A 23,785-nucleotide genomic window follows, 5' to 3' on the forward strand; every position below is an offset into this window, starting at 1 on the left:
AACTAAGAGTCAATCTGATCTAACTAAGAGTCAATATGATCTAACTAAGAGTCAATCTGATCTAACTAAGAGTCAATCTGATCTAACTTCGACACTTACTTTTGTTGCATTACACTTGTGCTTTGGCAATACACATATGACCTTCCATGTCTTAAAGTAATTATACATTAATATATATACACACAGTAGCAGTCAAAAGTTTGGATACACCTACTCATTCAAGTGTTTTTCTTTATTTTTACTATTTTCTAAATTGTAGAATAATAGTGAAGACATCAAAAATATGAAATAACATCTGGAATCAAGTAGTAACCAAAAAAGTGTTAAACAAATTCTTCAAAGTAGCCACCCATTTCCTTGATGACAGCTTTGCACACTCTTGGCATTCTCTCAACCGTATGACTGCAGAATGCTGTGGTAGCCATGCTGGTTAAGAGTGCCTTGAATTCTAAATAAATCAATGACAGTGTCACCAGCAAAGCACCCCCACACCTCCTCCTCCATGCTTCACGGTGGAAATCACACATGCAGAGATCATCTGTTCACCTACTCTGCGTCTCACAAAGACACAGAGGTTGGAACCAAAAATCTCAAATTTGGACTCATCAGACCAAAGGACAGATGTCCACCGGTCTAACGTCCATTGCTCGTCTTTCTTGGCCCAAGCAAGTATTTTCTTCTGTGCTTTAAAGCTGCACTATGCAGAAATGTCTCCATTTCCTGATTGCTAAAATTCTAATAGTTCGCCTAATTTTTGTTTATGTGAAAAAACAAGCAAGTATAGCGTAGAGAATCATTATACCATCTAAACCGCTGTGAAATATATTTTCCATAAGCAAAAGTATTGTATTTTCAGCTGTTTGAAGTTGGTGTACAAAACCCAAAGCAAAAGACACAAAAACTAAAGTTAAGAACGGGAAGCAAAGAAATAGCACACATAGAACATATTTATGGCTTCTTAGACTTGCTTTCAATGAGAATGATGGATCGCCCAAAAAGTTACCTATTGCAGCTTTAAATATGCTACATTTCAGAGACTAATACCACTGGTCATACCGTTAGTATGCACAGACTCATGCATGCACAAGCACACTAATGTGTCGTACACGCCGAACGTCAGATGGCCGTCCACCCCAAACGTCAGATGGTCGTCCACCCCGAACGTCAGATGGCCGTCCCCGCCGAACGTCAGATGGCCGTCCCCGCCGAACGTCAGATGGCCGTCCCCGCCGAACGTCAGATGGTCGTCCCCGCCGAACGTCAGATGGCCGTCCTCGCCGAACGTCAGATGGCCGTCCTCGCCGAACGTCAGATGGCCGTCCTCTCCGAACGTCAGATGGCCGTCCCTGCCGAACGTCAGATGGCCGTCCCCGCCGAACGTCAGATGGCTGTCCTCTCCAAACATGAAGACTTTAATAGATGTGACACTGGGATGGTTTCACACCATAGTCAGGAAACAGGAAACAGAGGACGACGAAGCAAAACAACTAATACAGAACCAGGGTACAAAGTGGATGAGAGGGCTATGGTGAAAACACACACACTCCTGACTAAAGGTCTCAAGAACCTCCCCCCCCCACAAAAACATTACAAATCTAAAAAAAATCCTGTGACTAAGATATGAAGTAACCTTGGTAGTACCAAGTTGGTCCCCTCCCGGGGCTTGGGGCCTGTGTGGGCGGTCTGTCCGCTCTGAGGACTGTAGGCATGGCAGGGAGAGGTGAGCTGTCACCCACCATTAGCATCACCGCAGCCGCTCCGAGAGAGAGGGAGGGAGGGATGAAAAGCTGGATCCTCGCTAACCGCCATCCAGAGCCCATCCCCAGGCCTCAGAACCCTCACGCCTCCAGGGACTGGCTCGCACGCTAACACACAAACACTCCCTCCTCAGCAATTGTTAGTAGTATCAAAGGGTTGTGTGTGAGGGAAGTGAGAGGGTTGGTGTGGAGGAGTGTGTATGTGTGTAAGTGTGTGGCAGGGCTGAGAAGCAGAATGTGGAAGATGTAGAAATGACCAGGAGGAGGGGAGGATAGTTTAGGAGAGGTGTTGCCAACAGTAGGCGAGAGCCACACACAGAGTGCTGTGATGATTAAAGTTGAATGTGGGGAGGGTTAGAGGAGGCTTAGATAATGCATTACTGTTGTATTGGAGGTCTAACATAACCTACACTGACACACCTACTTATTCAACTCAGTGGTACACTATCACACATGCACACAGAGTACTAAAGACCCAGATTCAGTTCAACCCTCCTACACAGGCTGTAACAGGATTCGTCCTCCTCTGACGAGGAGTATGAGAGATCGGACCAATGTGCAGCGTGGTACGTGTTCGTCATGTTTAATGAACAAAATCACTGAACACGAAAATAGAAAATAACAAATAGAAAGACAGAAAGGAAAACCGAAACAGTTCCGTGTGGAACACACAGACACAGAAAACAATCACCCACGAAACACTGGTGGGAAAAGGCTACCTAAGTATAATTCTCAATCAGAGACAACTAACGACACCTGCCTCTGATTGAGAACCATACCAGGCCAAACGCAAAATACAACATAGAAAAACAAACAGACTGCCCAACCCAACTCACGCCCTGACCATACTAAAACAAAGACAAAACAAAGGAACTAAGGTCAGAACGTAACAGTACCCCTCCCAAAGGTGCAGACTCCGGCAGCAAAACCTGAACCTATAGGGGAGGGTCTGGGTGGTTGTCTGTCCGCGGTGGTGGACCGTGAACTCTTAAAAACGGCGACCCTTGCCGCCGACCTCGGACTGGGGACCCTAGCCCCGGGTCCCGAATGGACGGGAGACTGGAGACGGGAGACTCCGGCAGCTCAGGACGGACGGGAGACTCCGGCAGCTCAGGACGGACGGGAGACTCCGGCAGCTCAGGACGGACGGGAGACTCCGGCAGCTCAGGACAGACGGGAGACTCCGGCAGCTCAGGACAGACGGGAGACTCCGGCAGCTCAGGACAGACGGGAGACTCCGGCAGCTCAGGACAGACGGGAGACTCCGGCAGCTCAGGACAGACGGGAGACTCCGGCAGCTCAGGACAGACGGGAGACTCCGGCAGCTCAGGACAGACGGGAGACTCCGGCAGCTCAGGACAGACGGGAGACTCCGGCAGCTCAGGACAGACGGGAGACTCCGGCAGCTCAGGACAGACGGGAGACTCCGGCAGCTCAGGACAGACGGGAGACTCCGGCAGCTCAGGACAGACGGGAGACTCCGGCAGCTCAGGACAGACGGGAGACTCCGGCAGCTCAGGACAGACGGGAGACTCCGGCAGCTCAGGACAGACGGGAGACTCCGGCAGCTCAGGACAGACGGGAGACTCCGGCAGCTCAGGACAGACGGGAGACTCCGGCAGCTCAGGACAGACGGGAGACTCCGGCAGCTCAGGACAGACGGGAGACTCCGGCAGCTCAGGACAGACGGGAGACTCCGGCAGCTCAGGACAGACGGGAGACTCCGGCAGCTCAGGACAGACGGGAGACTCCGGCAGCTCAGGACAGACGGGAGACTCCGGCAGCTCAGGACAGACGGGAGACTCCGGCAGCTCAGGACAGACGGGAGACTCCGGCAGCTCAGGACAGACGGGAGACTCCGGCAGCTCAGGACAGACGGGAGACTCCGGCAGCTCAGGACAGACGGGAGACTCCGGCAGCTCAGGACAGACGGGAGACTCCGGCAGCTCAGGACAGACGGGAGACTCCGGCAGCTCAGGACAGACGGGAGACTCCGGCAGCTCAGGACAGACGGGAGACTCCGGCAGCTCAGGACAGACGGGAGACTCCGGCAGCTCAGGACAGACGGGAGACTCCGGCAGCTCAGGACAGACGGGAGACTCCGGCAGCTCAGGACAGACGGGAGACTCCGGCAGCTCAGGACAGACGGGAGACTCCGGCAGCTCAGGACAGACGGGAGACTCCGGCAGCTCAGGACAGACGGGAGACTCCGGCAGCTCAGGACAGACGGGAGACTCCGGCAGCTCAGGACAGACGGGAGACTCCGGCAGCTCAGGACAGACGGGAGACTCCGGCAGCTCAGGACAGACGGGAGACTCCGGCAGCTCAGGACAGACGGGAGACTCCGGCAGCTCAGGACAGACGGGAGACTCCGGCAGCTCAGGACAGACGGGAGACTCCGGCAGCTCAGGACAGACGGGAGACTCCGGCAGCTCAGGACAGACGGGAGACTCCGGCAGCTCAGGACAGACGGGAGACTCCGGCAGCTCAGGACAGACGGGAGACTCCGGCAGCTCAGGACAGATGGGAGACTCTGACAGCGCTGGGCAGCAGGAAGACTCTGGCAGCACTGGACAGGCGTGAGCACCTGTAGGAAGGAGACAGAGAGACAGCCTGGTGTGGGGGGATGCCACCGGAGGGCTGGTGCGTGAAGGTGGCACCGGATAGACCGGACCGTGAAGGTGTACTGGAGCTCTTGAGCACCGTAGCCAGGCCAGTGCGGCGAGGTGGAATAGCCCGCACTGGGCTGTGCAGGCGAACTGGGGACACCATGCGTAAGGCTGGTGCCATGTACCCCGGCCCGAGGAGACGCACTGGAGACCAGATGCGCTGAGCCGGCTTCATGGCACCTGGCTCGATGCCCAACCTAGCCCGGCCGATACGAGGCGCTGCGCTGTAACGCACCGGGCTATGCCTGCGCACCGGGTTCACCGTGCGCCTCACGGTGCCATCCACCTCCACTCAAACAATACAACAGAGGAGGAACAACTGCGTGTTTTACCTGACAAGTTGAAAATATTCATTTTAGAACCACGGCCTCCTAATAGCTTGGGTACCAGTCTGTTTAGCTATCATTCCTCACAGAGTACAAGGAGTGGAATGTAGTCACAAAACAGGTTCTGGATTTCAGGCTATCATAATAATACTCTAGTCTGACAATCAGGTCATACATAATATGTCGTCACACAGCCTAGATATACTACAGATGGTCCTTTCCCTGATTCCTAAATGACATCATTATGAATGATTCTATAAAGGAATCATAAAACTACGCCAGGAAATACACAGTCCTCTACTGACCTGGTTGTGCTGTTCATGTGTGTGAAGCTCCAGTCCTCTACTGAACTGGTTGTGCTGTTCATGTGTGTGAAGCTCCAGTCCTCTACTGACCTGGTTGTGCTGTTCATGTGTGTGAAGCTCCAGTCCTCTACTGACCTGGTTGTGCTGTTCATGTGTGTGAAGCTCCAGTCCTCTACTGACCTGGTTGTGCTGTTCATGTGTGTGAAGCTCCAGTCCTCTACTGACCTGGTTGTGCTGTTCATGTGTGTGAAGCTCCAGTCCTCTATTGACCTGGTTGTGATGTTCATGTGTGTGAAGCTCCAGTCCTCTACTGACCTGGTTGTGCTGTTCATGTGTGTGCAGCTCCAGTCCTCTACTGACCTGGTTGTGCTGTTCATGTGTGTGAAGCTCCAGTCCTCTACTGACCTGGTTGTGCTGTTCATGTGTGTGAAGCTCCAGTCCTCTACTGACCTGGTTGTGCTGTTCATGTGTGTGAAGCTCCAGTCCTCTACTCCAGCACACTGTGCTCCCCTCGTCCCAGGACTAACATCCGGTCACTCATCATCACTCACTCTCATGTGGGACAAAAGGATAGTTTGTCTAAGGGACACACATTGGAGATCACTGCACCACTCTGAAACCCCCCCCCCCCCCCCAAAAAAAAAAGAAACACTCCCCTCTCCTTTTGAAGTTTAGGGGGCTGTCTCGTTCTATCTGAATAATATAGTGTCTGTAATTAAAGTCCATTCAGGGCTCATCTAGTGGTGTCCTAACTGTCCCCCATCATCAGCTCTGGCCCTTTCAATGGCCACCTGTGACCTCGGAGACGGGGAGACAGAGTGCCATAAAATTCACAGCCACTAACACGTTCTGGTCAACAGTCCGTCTGCCTGTTCAATCACAGTCAATGAGCACTGTTTTATACAGCCAACTCATCTGTAAGATGTTAAGAGAAGTTATTTCTAAATAGACCTTCCTACAGCCAAGCGTATTGAGCCTGGTAGGGGTTAAGAGAGTGTCGTGATTAAGCAGACAGCAATGTCTCTGTGGTCTCTTTCACTTCTCTTTCTGGAAGACAATGAAACAATGGGCCAGCTGGGTTTCTTTAGCCAATGAGGCCAGCACATTGTGGTATTGACTGGGCCTCATTGGATAGCGATAGTACTGAGGTATTGATGATGCAATACAATACAGGATGGAATGCAATCTGTCTCATTGAAACTATACATGTTTACATTGAACTATAATAATAACTGTTTATAGTAGCTATCAACACTTCCTGAGGTAAAGTTTTACTCTAGTATTTATTATTTTTGTGTGAGAGTTAAACCTGGTGTTCACAACACGATTTGGGCCTTGATTTAGCAGTCCCAGACATGTTTTTGAGATTAGAGACAACATCTCTATGTCGTTGCCGGCACGGGGTGCGCGGCAGTCACCGACGCTCATTTAATGTTAGCGGGACAGAGACTCAATCTGAGGGGTACCGATCCCGTCTTTAAGCACTCCCAGACATCCCAATCATTTCAAACCATTGATTTTGTCGCCACAAAACCTGCAATGCTCCAGTAGTGTGAGATGTGTCACGGCAAGTTTTGAGAACGGTGATCAGCAATAGCCAATGAGAGCTTGCCAGAGAAGAAGCCAGTGAGTATCGCATCACCCAGAATGTGTACTCTCGAGCAGGAGCGATGACTACTACTAGAATGGGTTTGTACTTGCCATAGTGTCAAATCGCTACAGCTCTGACAAGCTCTTTACACGCAATGTTATTCAATTCAAAATGTATTGGCTAGATATTTCAACTCTTTATGGCAAGCGTGAATGTCTGACTGAAAACGTTTATGAGGCTGCTTTGAGCCACAGCTCGTGGTCAACTGAAGAATCTTGTAGTGTGTGACACATCCGTGCCACATCCTTTAGTGTGCCCACCACTATGTTGGCAAGACAAAAAAACTACAGGAAAGACTGTCGTTTAATGTGAGAGGCTCAGCAATTTTAGGATTTTAAAAGTAGTGTAGTGTCTGCCAGCTCTCCTTTGGCTGAGGAGATGGGTCACACTGTCCTCCAATCCTTCAGTCAGCTAAAGATAAAGCAGGCTCAAAGCTCTGTTATGAAGTTTCCAAACTAGATGTTATTTTAGCCACATTTTTGCCGGCCGGCTGAATACGACCAAACTAAACAGAAACCTCTGTATTCACACACGCACGCACGCGCGCACACGCACACACACACACACACCTGACCCCCCCAGGACACGGAGCAGTGAGAGTGTGGGAAAGTTATTTCTAGGGCAGAAGCGGAGAGCGTTCCTGGGCTTTGACTCTCCTGCTCCAGATCAACATTCCACCTTTGAACCGCTCCGACTTCGGCCGTTTGTGCCCATGATGACAATTTCTCCTTTCCTCTTAGGGGGGCGGGCAGAAGGGTGGAGGGGGGGGGTCACCTTTTTGGCAAGTTCCATTCTCTCTGCTAACGTGACCCACGTTACCCAGCAGACCCACGTTACCCAGCAGACCCACGTTACCCAGCAGACACACGTTACCCAGCAGACACACGTTACCCAGCAGACCATAGACCAGGGGACCCTAAGAGATGTAACAGCCCACGTTACCCAGCAGACCCACGTTACCCAGCAGACCCACGTTACCCAGCAGACCATAGACCAGGGGACCCTAAGAGATGTAACAGCCCACGTTACCCAGCAGACCATAGACCAGGGGACCCTAAGAGACGTAACAGCCCACGTTACCCAGCAGCCCACATTACCCAGCAGACCACGTTACCCAGCAGACCAAGTTACCCAGCAGACCATAGACCAGGGGACCCTAAGAGATGTAACAGCCCACGTTACCCAGCAGACCACGTTGCCCAGCAGACCATAGACCAGGGGACCCTAAGAGATGTAACAGCCCACATTACCCAGCAGACCATAGACCAGGGGACCCTAAGAGACGTAACAGCCCACGTTACCCAGCAGACCCACGTTACCCAGCAGACCCACGTTACCCAGCAGACCATAGACCAGGGGACCCCAACAGATGGCCCACATATGAGTAGCTCACCAAACAATTCTCAAAGTACATGCAATTTTCACATGTTAAACTGCAAATTGTTATAAATAAAAGCTCCCAGCTACTATCTAATCAACGCAACAATGGCATTATCCACCCCTGGTTAGCCACTATTGGCTTAAAAAGCCAAACCTAACAATATTTGCCAATCCATTTCCAGAAAAATTGCCCGTCTGTCTGGGTGGTGCGCGTGCTTGTCCATCACTCCGTGTGTAGCCTGTTGATGTGACAACCATCTTGTTGTTTGACAGAAATACTTCCCCCAAAACCGTCTCAATTAAATGTTAACTGCAAAGCAGGCTTACCTGTCAGAAGTGGATCATGAGGAAGTCAACTTTGCCATGGAATGAGCAGCAGCAGTACAGAACCATCACAGACTCACATTCCTCACTCTATAGATGCACATTTAAAAAGGCCAGAGGTGCGATTAGTAAAAATGTTCGTTTTCTTCCAGACCTAAAAAATAATAAAGGTCTTCAGATGTGATGTGATCATTCACATGGACTCAGAACATCACATTTAGTTATTTCTCTATGAACAATTGTCATTTTGAAAGTGGAAAACCAAACAAATCTAAAACCAGGAAAAATAAAACTGAGAAAACATAATTATGGAAAATAAACAGAACTTGGGGGAAAAAAAACATATGAACCGTTATTTTAACAGGTATATTGACAGAAAACATAGTGCACTACTTTCTCTTGTACACTAATGACCCAGGGAAGAGTTGACAACATAGTGCACTACTTTCTCTTGTACACTAATGACCCATGAAAGAGTTGACAACATAGTGCACTACTTTCTCTTGTACACCAATGACCCAGGGAAGAGTTGACAACATAGTGCACTACTTTCTCTTGTACACCAATGACCCAGGGAAGAGTTGACAACATAGTGCACTACTTTCTCTTGTACACTAATGACCCAGGGAAGAGTTGAAAACATGGTGCACTACTTTCTCTTGTACACTAATGACCCAGGGAAGAGTTGACAACATAGTGCACTACTTTCTCTTGTACATTAATGACCCAGGAAAGAGTTGACAACATAGTGCACTACTTTCTCTTGTACACCAATGACCCAGGGAAGAGTTGACAACATAGTGCACTACTTTCTCTTGTACACCAATGACCCAGGGAAGAGTTGACAACATAGTGCACTACTTTCTCTTGTACACTAATGACCCAGGGAAGAGTTGAAAACATGGTGCACTACTTTCTCTTGTACACTAATGACCCAGGGAAGAGTTGACAACATAGTGCACTACTTTCTCTTGTACACTAATGACCCAGGGAAGAGTTGACAACATAGTGCACTACTTTCTCTTGTACACTAATGACCCAGCGGAGAGTTGACAACATAGTGCACTACTTTCTCTTGTACACTAATGACCCAGGGAAGAGTTGACAACATAGTGCACTACTTTCTCTTGTACACTAATGACCCAGGGAAGAGTTGACAACATAGTGCACTACTTTCTCTTGTACACTAATGACCCAGGGAAGAGTTGCAGAGAGAAGGGCCAATTTGAAAACTAGAAAAGTGTTTTTTTTTTTTTAAGCCTTAGAAAATAGTAATAAACCTTTCCATATCATAAAGACACATAGACACAATCTAAAAGCACCAGCAGGGTTCTACAGTAGCTACTAGTCACTACCATTATGCTAATTTAGGGGTGTTTATGAGATAGCCTCATCCCCTGTCTCCCAGCATCACTACACCACACACACACAACCCCACCCCAATCAACCAACCACCCCTCCCTGGTTGTTGTACTTGTACTCTCATCCTAATCCGAGTTGAAGATCGCTATGACTGTTTAATCTGGTCTGAATCGAGTCTGGCCGGGCCAGCCCAGTGTAATGTAATGAATGGTGAGCGCTATACGCGCCCTGTTAAGGGTTCACTGCTCCCCACTGAAACAGCTTCACTTCCAGGGCAGCTCAGGCAGAGCACAGCATTACACAGTCTGGCAGGAGGGCAGCACATACGTCTTACTAGGTTATTATCCCACCATCTTGTTTCCATATCTGCTGCTCGTGAGAAGGTTGTTTTGTGTTGGAGGCTGGATGTAGGGTAGCATGTCTGGCAACATTCCTGTCTCATCCTCTTTCTGGAGTTTGACTGTCCTAGACTACAACTACTACAAACACTAATACTGTTGCTCCCTTGTCGGGGGAAGACGGTAAGCGATGTACAGTACCATCCAAAAGTTTGGACACCTACTCAAGTCTTTTTAAAAAACTATTTTCTACATTGTAGAATAATAGTGAAGACATCAAAACTACGAAATAACACATATGGAATCATGTAGTAACCAAAAAAGTGTTCAACTTTGCCAAAAGGCACCTAAAGGACTCTGACCATGAGAAACAAGATTCTCTAAGGTAAATAAAATCAGTTTTTTATTGTTAATACATTTGCAAAAATGTCAAAAAAAACTGTTTTTGCTTCGTCATTATGGGGTATTGTGTGGAGATTGATATTGAAATATTTTGTTATTTAATACATTTTATAATAAAGCTGTAACGTAACAAAATGTGGAAAAAGGGAAGGGGTCTGAATACTTTTCGAATGCACTGTATATCAGAATATAAAAACCTACTGTATCATAAAAGCAGATGGGGGAATATTCACAACATACATCCAATTGGTAAGTATTCAGCTGAGGGGTCCGGTCGCGTGCCACGGACTCACCTACACACCTCGCCCAAAACACAACAGGGCCTGTGTGCTTCGAGGTAGAGGAATAGTATGAATTATTTATGTGGATTCTTTTTCAGGGAGTCCGTTCCGATCCGATTGTGACTCCCAAGACAGGCTAGAGTTCCTTTGGCAGATGTATTGGAAATGTGACGAGTCATTGTGTTTTCATGTTAGGGTATTGCAGATTTAGATAGATTTGATGTAAAATCATCACGTATATATAATCAAATCACGATAGCTGTGATGGAAACATGAAGTTTCGGTACAGTTTTATAAATGCAGACAGAGAATTTGTTCGTTCGACATGGTGGGATCTTTTTGTGTCTGCAAAATTATTTGTGCAAGGAATGGCGGTGGTAACGCCTTTTTGAGCAAATATTGATACAATAACCATCATATCGAAGTAAACATGGAGTCACACGATTATATGGTGTGTGTGGTCCTCCCATTACGACTGGGGAAACCATGCAGTTTATATTAGGCTACAGATGAACTTCACAGGCTGGTGAAAGAGCACGATGATTTTGATACTCCTTTTCAATACATATCAAGAGTCTTATTCTGGTGACATGATGATCAATGCTTGACTGCCGATTGACAAATTATCCAGAATAATCTCATCACGTAGACTAGCCTACCCAAACTGTATCTTTATTTTATCTTTATTTAACTAGGCAAGTCAGTTAAGAACAAATTATTATTTTCAATGACGGCCTAGGAACAGTGGGTTAACTGCCTGCTGGCTAGAGCGCTTGTGCCAAGTCCAGAGTGGGTACATCTGCTATTTAACGCAACAGTTTGTGACAAAACTATCCGTAGAGTTCAAAATGGATGGAAATGCATTGAACTTTAGATTGTTACTCGGTAGATGAAAACTTAGGCGATAAAGTACATTTTATGTGCACTACGTCATCCTGCACAGTCTTTAATCTGCAACAAGTCCATTTGATGGAAACACCTCGTGGGAAAAGGCCCATATTGTTTTTATGCAGATTTTTAGAATATCTGCATGAAAATGTGTCATCAATTGGATGGAAACCTAGCTGGTGTTTTATTTACTTCCTGTGTCTTGGCAGGACTCCATTCTACTGTGAATGTCATACTGAGTGGACTCTATTAGAGTCAATATTGAATGACCCAGTTCTACAGTACATCTATCAGGCTCAGCTCTCCTCAATGGGAGCTTTACTACTACCACCATGCATAGAAACACACAGATGGGGACTCAGACATGGAATACAAACAAACTCAAACATTCACAAAGTCTCCCTCCCTCTCTCTGTTTAGAGCCTCTGAGGAGCCCTCATTTTAATTAGACCTGACCTCAAAATCACTTAACAGCTCCTCTCTGCTTCCACCTCACCCCCCTCTTCTCCTTCCCCATCGCTCAGCTCCGCTCTTCACATATGTCCATTAACACTCCTCCCTCGGCACCCACAGCCTTATACAGGGGGGCGGGGGTAGAGGGGTAGGGGGCAGAGCATGTGAGCGGAGCAGAGCAAGGAGCAGAGCGTGCCCAATTTGACTGGAGCGTGGAGGGAGTTTCCCCAAAGGCTGGAGCGTCGGCCATTAGTGCTCACTTCCTCAAGGCATGCCCAGGCCCAGCATGCATTTGATGTCTACTTGTGTGCTGCTACAGCCCCTTGCTTTAGCTACTGTCATGGAGTTCACTAAATATTTTAATTAAGAAACTGATAAAACACACAGGTGCTAAAACAAGGTTAACTTACAAAGATGAGGACCAAGAGTAAGAGAGGGAGTGTGGTGATGTAGTGTCCACAACTAAAGAATCATTGTGGAATCTGAAGGCTCATCCAAAAAGCATGATGGTGTACTTACTACGTGGACATGCTAACAGAAAGGAAGGAGGTGGGTAGCTAGCTAAGTGTCATTGTAGCAAAGTATTTATAAACACAAAATCAGATCTCTTAAAAGTTTTGTTCATTTTCGTTTTATTATCTATTCAATAGGCCATCATTGATTTTGGTCCAATAGGCCTGGCATATTACCTCTTTCAAGGATCTTTCCGTTTTGATAGGTTTATTTGACCTAAAATCCTTTAGGCCTACCTACAGATAAAAAACGAACAACTACGCATCCTTCCCAGCCCGACAAGAGTGTCCCGAAGGGTGTTTAGCATCCCCAGTGGCTCTGCGAGCACGGAGAGGGGATTCTCAGCTGCTGCCTGCTCGAAAAATTCAAGGCACTGAGCAAAATAAGATATTTTTTGTTTAATTTCTATTTCATTTTAAGTAAGTCATAGCCTATATGGGCAATTTATAGACTATAATGATTTAATACAACAAAATGTTTAAATGTTGAGAGCTTAATGTCCCTGCCAGTCTATTGTGTCGCACTTGCAAATGCTTCAAAATGTATTTCTTTTGTAGGCTAAAGCCTTGAAATTATTGAAATAACATAGCCTAAATAATTCATTTTCGTTCCTTCGTAGACTTCATGTCTGGCTCCAGACCTATTTAGAGAGTGTTTATATGCTGTTTCATATGACATGTGACCTATTTAGAGAGTGTTTATATGCTGTTTCATATGACATGTAACCTATTTAGAGTGTTTATATGCTGTTTCATATGACATGTGACCTATTTATAGTGTTTAATATGACATGTAACCTATTTCTAGTGTTTAATATGACATGTAACCTATTTATAGTGTTTAATATGACATGTAACCTATTTATAGTGTTTAATATGACATGTAACCTATTTAGAGAGTGTTTATATGCTGTTTCATATGACATGTAACCTATTTAGAGAGTGTTTATATGCTGTTTCATATGACATGTGACCTATTTAGTGTTTATATGCTGTTTAATATGACATGTAACCTATTTATAGTGTTTAATATGACATGTAACCTATTTATAGTGTTTAATATGACATGTGACCTATTTAGAGAGTGTTTATATGCTGTTTAATATGACATGTAACCTATTTATAGTGTTTAATATGACATGTAACCTATTTATAGTGTTTAATATGACATGTAACCTATTTATAGTGTTTAATATGACATGTAACCTATTTATAGTGTTTAATATGACATGTGACCTATTTATAGTGTTTAATATGACATGTGACCTATTTAGAGTGTTTAATATGACATGTAACCTATTTATAGTGTTTAATATGACATGTAACCTATTTATAGTGTTTAATATGACATGTAACCTATTTATAGTGTTTAATATGACATGTGACCTATTTATAGTGTTTAATATGACATGTGACCTATTTAGAGTGTTTATATACGGTTTAATATGACATGTAACCTATTTATAGTGTTTAATATGACATGTAACCTATTTATAGTGTTTAATATGACATGTGACCTATTTATAGTGTTTAATATGACATGTGACCTATTTAGAGTGTTTATATACGGTTTAATATGACATGTAACCTATTTATAGTGTTTAATATGACATGTAACCTATTTATAGTGTTTAATATGACATGTAACCTATTTAGAGTGTTTATATGCTGCTTAATATGACATGTAACCTATTTAGAGTGTTTATATACGGTTTAATATGACATGTAACCTATTTATAGTGTTTATATACGGTTTAATATGACATGTAACCTATTTAGTTTGTTTATATACGGTTTAATATGACATGTGACCTATTTGAAATGATGAGAGCTTCTTACCTTTTCCTGTTGTTTATTTAAATACTTTGCATTCAAATCATATGGTTTGGTTTCAATACCTCAAAACCAAATGGTAGGTCCAAGTCGTCACAACAGATGGGTGTTGGTCAAATGGTAGGTCCAGGTCGTCACAACAGATGGGTGTTGGTCAAATGGAAGGTCCAAGTCGTCACAACAGATGGGTGTTGGTTAAATGGTAGGTCCAAGTCGTCACAACAGATGGGTGTTGGTCAAATGGTAGGTCCAGGTCGTCACAACAGATGGGTGTTGGTCAAATGGAAGGTCCAAGTTGTCACAACAGATGGGTGTTGGTTAAATGGTTGGTCCAAGTCGTCACAACAGATGGGTGTTGGTTAAATGGTAGGTCCAAGTCGTCACAACAGATGGGTTTTGGTTAAATGGTAGGTCCAAGTCGTCACAACAGATGGGTTTTGGTTAAATGGTAGGTCCAAGTCATCACAACAGATGGGTGTTGGTCAAATGGTAGGTCCAGGTCGTCACAACAGATGGGTTTTGGTTAAATGGTAGGTCCAAGTCATCACAACAGATGGGTGTTGGTCAAATGGTAGGTCCAGGTCGTCACAACAGATGGGTGTTGGTCAAATGGAAGGTCCAAGTCGTCACAACAGATGGGTGTTGGTTAAATGGTTGGTCCAAGTCGTCACAACAGATGGGTGTTGGTTAAATGGTAGGTCCAAGTCGTCACAACAGATGGGTTTTGGTTAAATGGTAGGTCCAAGTCGTCACAACAGATGGGTTTTGGTTAAATGGTAGGTCCAAGTCATCACAACAGATGGGTGTTGGTCAAATGGTAGGTCCAGGTCGTCACAACAGATGGGTGTTGGTCAAATGGAAGGTCCAAGTCGTCACAACAGATGGGTTTTGGTTAAATGGTAGGTCCAAGTCGTCACAACAGATGGGTTTTGGTTAAATGGTAGGTCCAAGTCATCACAACAGATGGGTGTTGGTCAAATGGTAGGTCCAGGTCGTCACAACAGATGGGTGTTGGTCAAATGGAAGGTCCAAGTCGTCACAACAGATGGGTGTTGGTTAAACTCCAATTTGGAGCGTCAGTTGGGTTTCCTGTGAGTGAGGAGCGGTTGGAAAGGACGTGGAGTGCCGGAGTGGTATGCAAGCACCGCTCCATGAGCTGGATTTCCGAACGCTAAACGCCACTCACATACTCTGGTGGGGTACTCTGGTGGGGGATAGACCAATAAGGCGTTGTCTTGAAGACGTTTTGAGGACATGCTATGAGACATTAGCCTGCTCTCCCACCCCTCTGGTGTCCACCGTCTCATCTTGAGATTCCTCTCATCACCACTTATTACTCCTCATCCCTTTCTGTCCTCTCTGCTCTCGTCTTCCACCCTCATCCCTTTCTGTCCTCTCTGCTCTCGTCTTCCACCCTCATCCCTTTCTGTCCTCTCTGCTCTCGTCTTCCACCCTCATCCCTTTCTGTCCTCTCTGCTCTAGTCTTCCGCCCTCATCCCTTTCTGTCCTCTCTGCTCTCGCCTTCCGCCCTCATCCCTTTCTGTCCTCTCTGCTCCAGTCTTCCACCCTCATCCCTTTCTGTCCTCTCTGCTCTAGTCTTCCGCCCTCATCCCTTTCTGCCCTCTCGTCTTCCATTCCTGGACATTAACCCACATCTTCCTCCTCTTTCATCCTCTTCTTTCGCAACTTCAATTTCTCCTCTGGTTTCCCCTTAATCTCCCCCTATCCTCTCCGCTCGCTCACTTCCTTCTTTAGTCCTCAAAAGATGATCTGGAAAATAACCAAACTAAAACTAAAAAACCCTCTTCCACTGTTACTCCTCCACACCTAGCTTACAGACAGACATCACAGAGGATCGGCCTGTCTCACCTCTCTAAGAGGGGACTAATTTGACACACATCCCCTAGTCTCATACTACAGCTGACCCCTGACTTCTTACCCTGCCATGGCACCCCAGTACCCCACCGGGGGGTTATCCATCAGTCTGAGGGGTCACAGCAGGGTAAGGAGACTTCAGTGGGTAAGTCTCACATTCTACAGAGCTTCGTCAGGTGAGGTGAGCAGCCTTCATTGTGAAACTGAATGACTGACAAGTGTGTGAGCGTGTGTCTAGTATGAGTAAAGTATGACTGAGAATGCACACTATTTGTAGGTGTGTTTGTTTTTATCTGTGTCAGTGCGTAAATATGTATCTGCATGTCACACCACAAGTGTGTGTGAGTGTGTGTGTCCCTGTGAGTGTGTTTTCCCTGTGAGTGTGTGTTAATCTGGTCTTAACACCTAGCCATCTACCTGCTCAGACATGGGTTAATTCTGCCCTAAGGCATTATGGGTAATGCCCATCTGTCAACTGACACCTGAACTTTTCAGGACTACAATGGTAGCCACGGCAACCTTATCACGGAACCTGTCAAACCACCATGACAACGAGTGTATGTCAGTCTGTCCAGACTAGGGGTTATGCTTCAGTTTATATAGGGTTCAGCTATAGGGTATACATCAGGGCTGGGGTCAACTCCTTTCAATGCAGTCAATTTAGGTAGTAAACTAAAATCCAGTTTACTTCCTGAACTTACTGAATTGAAATGCAATTGATCCCAACTCTACATAGGGTTTAGGAAGTATAGGCCCAATCACAGAGGTTAGCAGGTCCACTCACATAAAGACAATGGTATGGTAAAGACTGCAGGATTTTGTCTTGGTATAAAAGGGATAATTGTTTGGCATGGTGGTGTACTCTCTCTCTCTGTGTGAACATAAAACCACAGAAACTAAGAGCGCGAGAAAAATAGAAAGGAAAGAGAGAGGACAGCATGAGCGAGACACCACTAGAAAAACAAACAGATTAATAGTTGAAGGTGGAGAAGGAGAGACACCACTAGAGAGAGACAGATGAATAGTTGAAGGTGGAGAAGGAGAGACCACTAGAGAGATAGACAGATGAATAGTTGAAGGTAGAGAAGGAGAGACACCACTAGAGAGAGACAGATGAATAGTTGAAGGTAGAGAAGGAGAGACACCACTAGAGAGAGACAGATGAATAGTTGAAGGTGGAGAAGGAGAGACACCACTAGAGAGATAGACAGATGAATAGTTGAAGGTAGAGAAGGAGAGACACCACTAGAGAGAGACAGATGAATAGTTGAAGGTGGAGAAGGAGAGACACCACTAGAGAGAGACAGATGAATAGTTGAAGGTGATGAAGGAGAGACACCACTAGAGATAGACAGATAAATAGTTGAAGGTAGAGAAGGAGAGACACCACTAGAGAGACAGATGAATAGTTGAAGGTAGAGAAGGAGAGACACCACTAGAGAGAGAGACATATGAATAGTTGAAGGTGGAGAAAGAGAGACACCACTAGAGAGAGACAGATGAATAGTTGAAGGTAGAGAAGGAGAGACACCACTAGAGAGAGACAGATGAATAGTTGAAGGTGATGAAGGAGAGACACCACTAGAGATAGACAGATAAATAGTTGAAGGTAGAGAAGGAGAGACACCACTAGAGAGAGAGACATATGAATAGTTGAAGGTGGAGAAGGAGAGACACCACTAGAGATAGACAGATGAATAGTTGAAGGTGGAGAAAGAGACACCACTAGAGAGAGACATATGAATAGTTGAAGGTAGAGAAGGAGAGACACCACTAGAGAGAGAGACAGATGAATAGTTGAAGGTGGAGAAGGAGAGACACCACTAGAGAGATCGACAGATTAATAGTTGAAGGTGGAGAAGGAGAGACACCACTAGAGAGATCGACAGATGAATAGTTGAAGGTGGAGAAGGAGACACCACTAGAGAGAGACATATGAATAGTTGAAGGTAGAGAAGGAGAGACACCACTAGAGAGAGAGACAGATGAATAGTTGAAGGTGGAGAAGGAGAGACACCACTAGAGAGATCGACAGATTAATAGTTGAAGGTGGAGAAGGAGAGACACCACTAGAGAGATCGACAGATGAATAGTTGAAGGTGGAGAAGGAGAGACACCACTAGAGATAGACAGATGAATAGTTGAAGGTGGAGAAGGAGAGACCACTAGAGAGAGACAGATGAATAGTTGAAGGTGGAGAAGGAGAGACACCATTAGAGAGAGATAGACAGATGAATAGTTGAATGTAGAGAAAGAGAGACACCACTAGTGAGAGATAGACAGATGAATAGTTGAATGTAGAGAAAGAGAGACACCACTAGAGAGAGATAGACAGATGAATAGTTGAATGTAGAGAAAGAGAGACACCACTAGTGAGAGACAGATGAATAGTTGAAGGTGGAGAAGGAGAGACACCACTAGAGAGAGACAGATGAATAGTTGAAGGTGGAGAAGGAGAGACACCACTAGAGAGAGACAGATGAATAGTTGAAGGTGGAGAAGGAGAGACACCACTAGAGAGAGACAGATGAATAGTTGAAGGTGATGAAGGAGAGACACCACTAGAGATAGACAGATAAATAGTTGAAGGTAGAGAAGGAGAGACACCACTAGAGAGAGCCAGATGAATAGTTGAAGGTAGAGAAGGAGAGACACCACTAGAGAGAGAGACATATGAATAGTTGAAGGTGGAGAAGGAGAGACACCACTAGAGATAGACAGATGAATAGTTGAAGGTGGAGAAGGAGAGACACCACTAGAGATAGACAGGTGAATAGTTTAAGTTGGAGAAGGAGAGACACCACTAGAGAGAAAGACAGATGAATAGTTGAAGGAGAGTGACAGAGGGAGAGAGAGCCAGAGATGCAGGTAGAGGTAGAGAAAGAGGCTGAGTTGCCGCCCGGGGCGGACGTGTCCTGGAGTGATTAGTTGGCTTGGTGTGGGACGTCACACAGGGCTGGGAGGGAATCTCATCGCTATCTCACATGCCAATCAACATCCCTCTGGGACAGTTGTCCAACGGGTCACAGCCACGCCGAGACACGCAGACGGAACGCAAAGGTAAACACAGACATGCACACACCTGGGGTGAGGCAGTGACTCAGCAGAAATGGCCGCCGCACCCCCACCATGCATTACCCAGAATGCCAAGCGCCAATCACAACATTGAGAGAGTGCAGAGCATTATGTAACAATGGGAAACAACTGCTGATTGGCATGTGAGATCCAGGCTGCATCACAACCGGCTGTGATTGGGAGTCCCATAGGGCGACGCACAATTGTCCCAGTGTCGTACGAGTTTGGCCGGTGTAGGCCGTCATTGTAAATAGGAATTTGTTCTTAACTGACTTGCCTATTTAAATAAAGGTTAAATAAATGTTTGATTGGTTTGATGGCGACTGGTGACGTCATGAGAGATACTCTGGAAATTCACTCCACACACACACACAATACAGATCACCACCAGGGAATTTGATTGGCATTTCATATCGTGTGCTCGCTTATGTCAACATGTGTTGTAGCCAGTTTGACTTGACCTCTTTCCTCTCCCTCTCTTTTCTACTCCATGTCTTACTTTTATTAAGAGTGCTGCCTGTCATTCCCAAGACAACCCCACACAAAGCCTGTCCCTCACAGACAGTATGCAGCAGTACAACATGGGAGGAGCCCAGCAGACATACAGATCCACTAAGGAGGGGAATTAAAAGGCCGTTCAGAATAACCACCTTGACTTTTATGGACCTTATAAATCTACACTGGAGACAGCTGGAGGAAGAGGGGGTGAGAGAGAGGGAGGAGAGAGGGTGATAAAGGGTAAGTATAACTCCCTGATTAACTACTACAAGGCCAGAGTATGATAAGTTAATAATAAGATAATGATACAGTAATGAGGGACAATGATGAGTTTGACAGAGGAGAGGCCCTTCATCTGGAGAGAAGAGCCACAGAGATGGATTACAGTGAAGAAGAGTGAATCTGTGTGTGTGTGTGTATGTGTGTCTGTTTGTGCGTGTGTGTGTGTGTGTGTGTGTGTGTGTGTGTGTCTGTTTGTGCGTGTGTGTGTGTGTGTGTGTGTGTGTGTGTGTGTGTGTGTGTGTGTGTGTGTGTGTGTGTGTGTGTGTGTGTGACGGATAAAGGCAAGGACAAGAGGGTAGGGCAGCTGCACTTGAGTACTTGGATTGGGGGAGTCTGAGGAGGGAGAAAAGCGAGGGAGGAGACGGACACAGAGGGCCTTAATGGAGGGGCTGGATAGAGAAGCCAGAGGGTCAGGGAAGAGTTGAATTAGCATAGTCAAACCTTTAATGTCAGGAGAACTCAGTGAATATCACACTGAATATCTACAATAGAGAGTGAAAATGACAGATTCTGTACTAGGTCAGTCAGTCTAGTGACGGGGGTGTGTACCAATGCGGAAACAGAGCCATCGCAGTGCTTGACAGTCCCAAGATTTAACTTAACACCTGCCAGACCCTGGCATAATTATCTCATCAGATGTACAGGCATATACACTGCACTATCCACACACTCCATACTATAGTAACAAAAGTACTCAACAATAACAGGAAGTAGGTGTCATAGGGGCGTGATAAAGGCCCATAGTAGCTAAAGTACTCAACAATAACAGGAAGTAGGTGTCATAGGGGCGTGATAAAAGTCCATAGTAGCTAAAGTACTCAACAATAACAGGAAGTAGGTGTCATAGGGGCGTGATAAAAGTCCATAGTAGCTAAAGTACTCAACAATAACAGGAAGTAGGTGTCATAGGGGCGTGATAAAAGTCCATAGTAGCTAAAGTACTCAACAATAACAGGAAGTAGGTGTCATAGGGGCGTGATAAAAGTCCATAGTAACTAAAGTACTCAACAATAACAGGAAGTAGGTGTCATAGGGGCGTGATAAAAGTCCATAGTAACTAAAGTACTCAACAATAACAGGAAGTAGGTGTCATAGGGGCGTGATAAAAGTCCATAGTAGCTAAAGTACTCAACAATAACAGGAAGTAGGTGTCATAGGGGCGTGATAAAGGTCCATAGTAACTAAAGTACTCAACAATAACAGGAAGTAGGTGTCATAGGGGCGTGATAAAAGTCCATAGTATCTAAAGTACTCCAGAACACAATAGTCTTTCCTCATCTCCTGTTCATGAGCTGTTTCTTCTCTGGTACCTTTGAAGTTGCTCGGAGGTAGGTGTGACAACACTGGTGTATCTATAGTTTCACCTTTCTCATTGCCAAACAACAGCTGGAGAAAGTTCAAACTCCCTGATGCACCCATCCCGTTAGCGGGATCATTTTCGTCAACCACCACTGGATTGCAGAGCGCCAAATTCAAATTAAAGCACTAAAAATATTTAATTTTCATGAAATCACAAGTGCAATATAGCAAAACAGAGCTTAGCTTGTTGTTAATCCACCTGGCGTGTCAGATTTCAATAAAGCTTTTCGGCGAAAGCATACCAAGCGTTTATGTTAGCACATCTCTCTCAGAAGACAAAATATTACAAACAGCTAGCAGCCAAGTAGATTGGTCACGAAAGTCAGAAAAGCAATAAATTAAATTGCTTACCTTTGATGATCTTCGGGTGTTTGCACTCACGAGAGTCCCAGTTACACAATAAATGTTCCTTTTGTTCCATAAAGATTATTTTTATATCCAAAATACCTCCATTTGGTTGGTGCGTTATGTTCAGAAATCAACAGGCTCGAGCGGTCACGACATCGCAGACGAATATTCCAAATAGTATCCGTAATGTTCGCAGAAACATGTCAAATGTTTTTTATAATCAATCCTCAGGTTGTTTTTACAATATTTAATCGATAATATTTCAACCGGGAATGTAGCTTCTTCAGAGAGAGAGCGAGAAAATGGATACTCCAAGCTGTTGCGCATACAAAACGCTGCTGGCACCCAGCCATACAATGACGCGATGTGATCTTTCTCGCTCATTTTTCAAAATAAAAGCCTGAAACTATGTATAAAGACTGTCCACACTATGGGGAAGCCATAGGGAAAGGAATCTGGTTGATATCCCTTTAAATGGAGCGAAGGCAGGCTATGGAACATGGAGCTTTCAAAATAGAGGCCACTTCCTGGTTTGATTTTCCTCAGGTTTTCGCCTGCAATATCAGTTCTGTTATACTCACAGACCATATTTTAACAGTTTTGGAAACTTTAGAGTGTTTTCTATCCTAATCTGACAATTATATGCATATACTAGATTCTGAGCCTGAGAAATAGGCAGTTGAATTTGGGTACGTTTTTCATCCAAACATCAAAATACTGCCCCCTACACTCAAGAGGTTTTAACAGAGACTAGTGAAGCGAGGCTAACGCCAGAGACAATTCAAAATAACCATCAGCACTTACTGTGAGCCATGCTGTGGACAGGAAGAATGCAGAAGAAATGAAATGCAGAAGGTTTTAAATAAATCATTACTTCTGTTCTCAATGGAGATCTGTAATAAGTTAACGCTTCCATTAAAATGATAATATGATTTGGCTGTTGAGATAATGTGCTTTTTCTCTGCGTGTATGAGTATGTGCCTGAATGTGTATATCTGAAAGACAGCGTGTGTGAAAGACAGCGTGTGTGAAAGACAGCGTGTGTGAAAGACAGAGTGTGTGAAAGACAGTGTGTGAAAGACATCGTGTGTGAAAGACAGAGTGTGTGAAAGACAGCACGTGTGAAAGACAGCGCGTGTGAAAGACAGCACGTGTGAAAGACAGCGCGTGTGAAAGACAGCGTGTGTGAAAGACAGCGCGTGTGAAAGACAGCGCGTGTGAAAGACAGCGTGTGTGAAAGACAGCGTGTGTGAAAGACAGAGTGTGTGAAAGACAGAGTGTGTGAAAGACAGAGTGTGTGAAAGACAGCGTGTGTGAAAGACAGCGTGTGTGAAAGACAGCGTGTGTGAAAGACAGCGTGTGAAAGAGTATGAGAGAAAGCGTGTGAAAAGATAACAGGATATGACACGTGTTTGTTTGCTAGATTACGTAACCACAGGCTCGAGCGGGTTGTTGTGGTGGCAGAGGCCTACCTCAATGGTGAACTGCTTCCTCTTGAGTTTGAAGGCCAGGTCCTTGTTGTCGGGCAGATCACACACCAGGCAGTTCAGATAGGGCAGCTGACGTACATCTAGCAGACCTGGGAGAGAAGAGGACAGAGGGAAACCAATTTGGATAAAGGACAAAGTACATATCATCCATGGGTGCATCTCAATAGTCAAAGTGGCTTCCTCAATTGTCTATTTTCCTTTCTCTGCACTGATGTGGAAACAAAGTGGATTGTGAACAGGTTATACCTGGAAGGCATTCACCACCTTCCTTAAACCTATCTTATATTTTCAGATCAGATGAAGGCATGGACATGGGAAGAGGAAGTCACTATAGACTATTGAGATGCACCCCTCACGCACCAAAGGAGTTGTAATCG

General features: G+C 45.4%; 1 protein-coding gene across 1 annotated transcript in view; it reads right to left on the reverse strand.

Annotated features, from left to right (window-relative positions):
- LOC139411716 (elongator acetyltransferase complex subunit 4) overlaps positions 1 to 23,785 on the reverse strand; it is a 112,192-nt gene that overhangs the window by 42,201 nt on the left and 46,206 nt on the right. Inside the window, exon 9 of the mRNA XM_071158390.1 lies at positions 23,391 to 23,497. Within this exon, the coding sequence (XP_071014491.1) occupies positions 23,391 to 23,497 (107 nt within the window). The remainder of the gene's footprint in view (positions 1 to 23,390; positions 23,498 to 23,785) is intronic.

The sequence above is a fragment of the Oncorhynchus clarkii genome, chromosome 6 (genome assembly GCF_045791955.1).
Source record: "Oncorhynchus clarkii lewisi isolate Uvic-CL-2024 chromosome 6, UVic_Ocla_1.0, whole genome shotgun sequence".
In the NCBI taxonomy this organism is placed as follows: domain Eukaryota; kingdom Metazoa; phylum Chordata; class Actinopteri; order Salmoniformes; family Salmonidae; genus Oncorhynchus; species Oncorhynchus clarkii.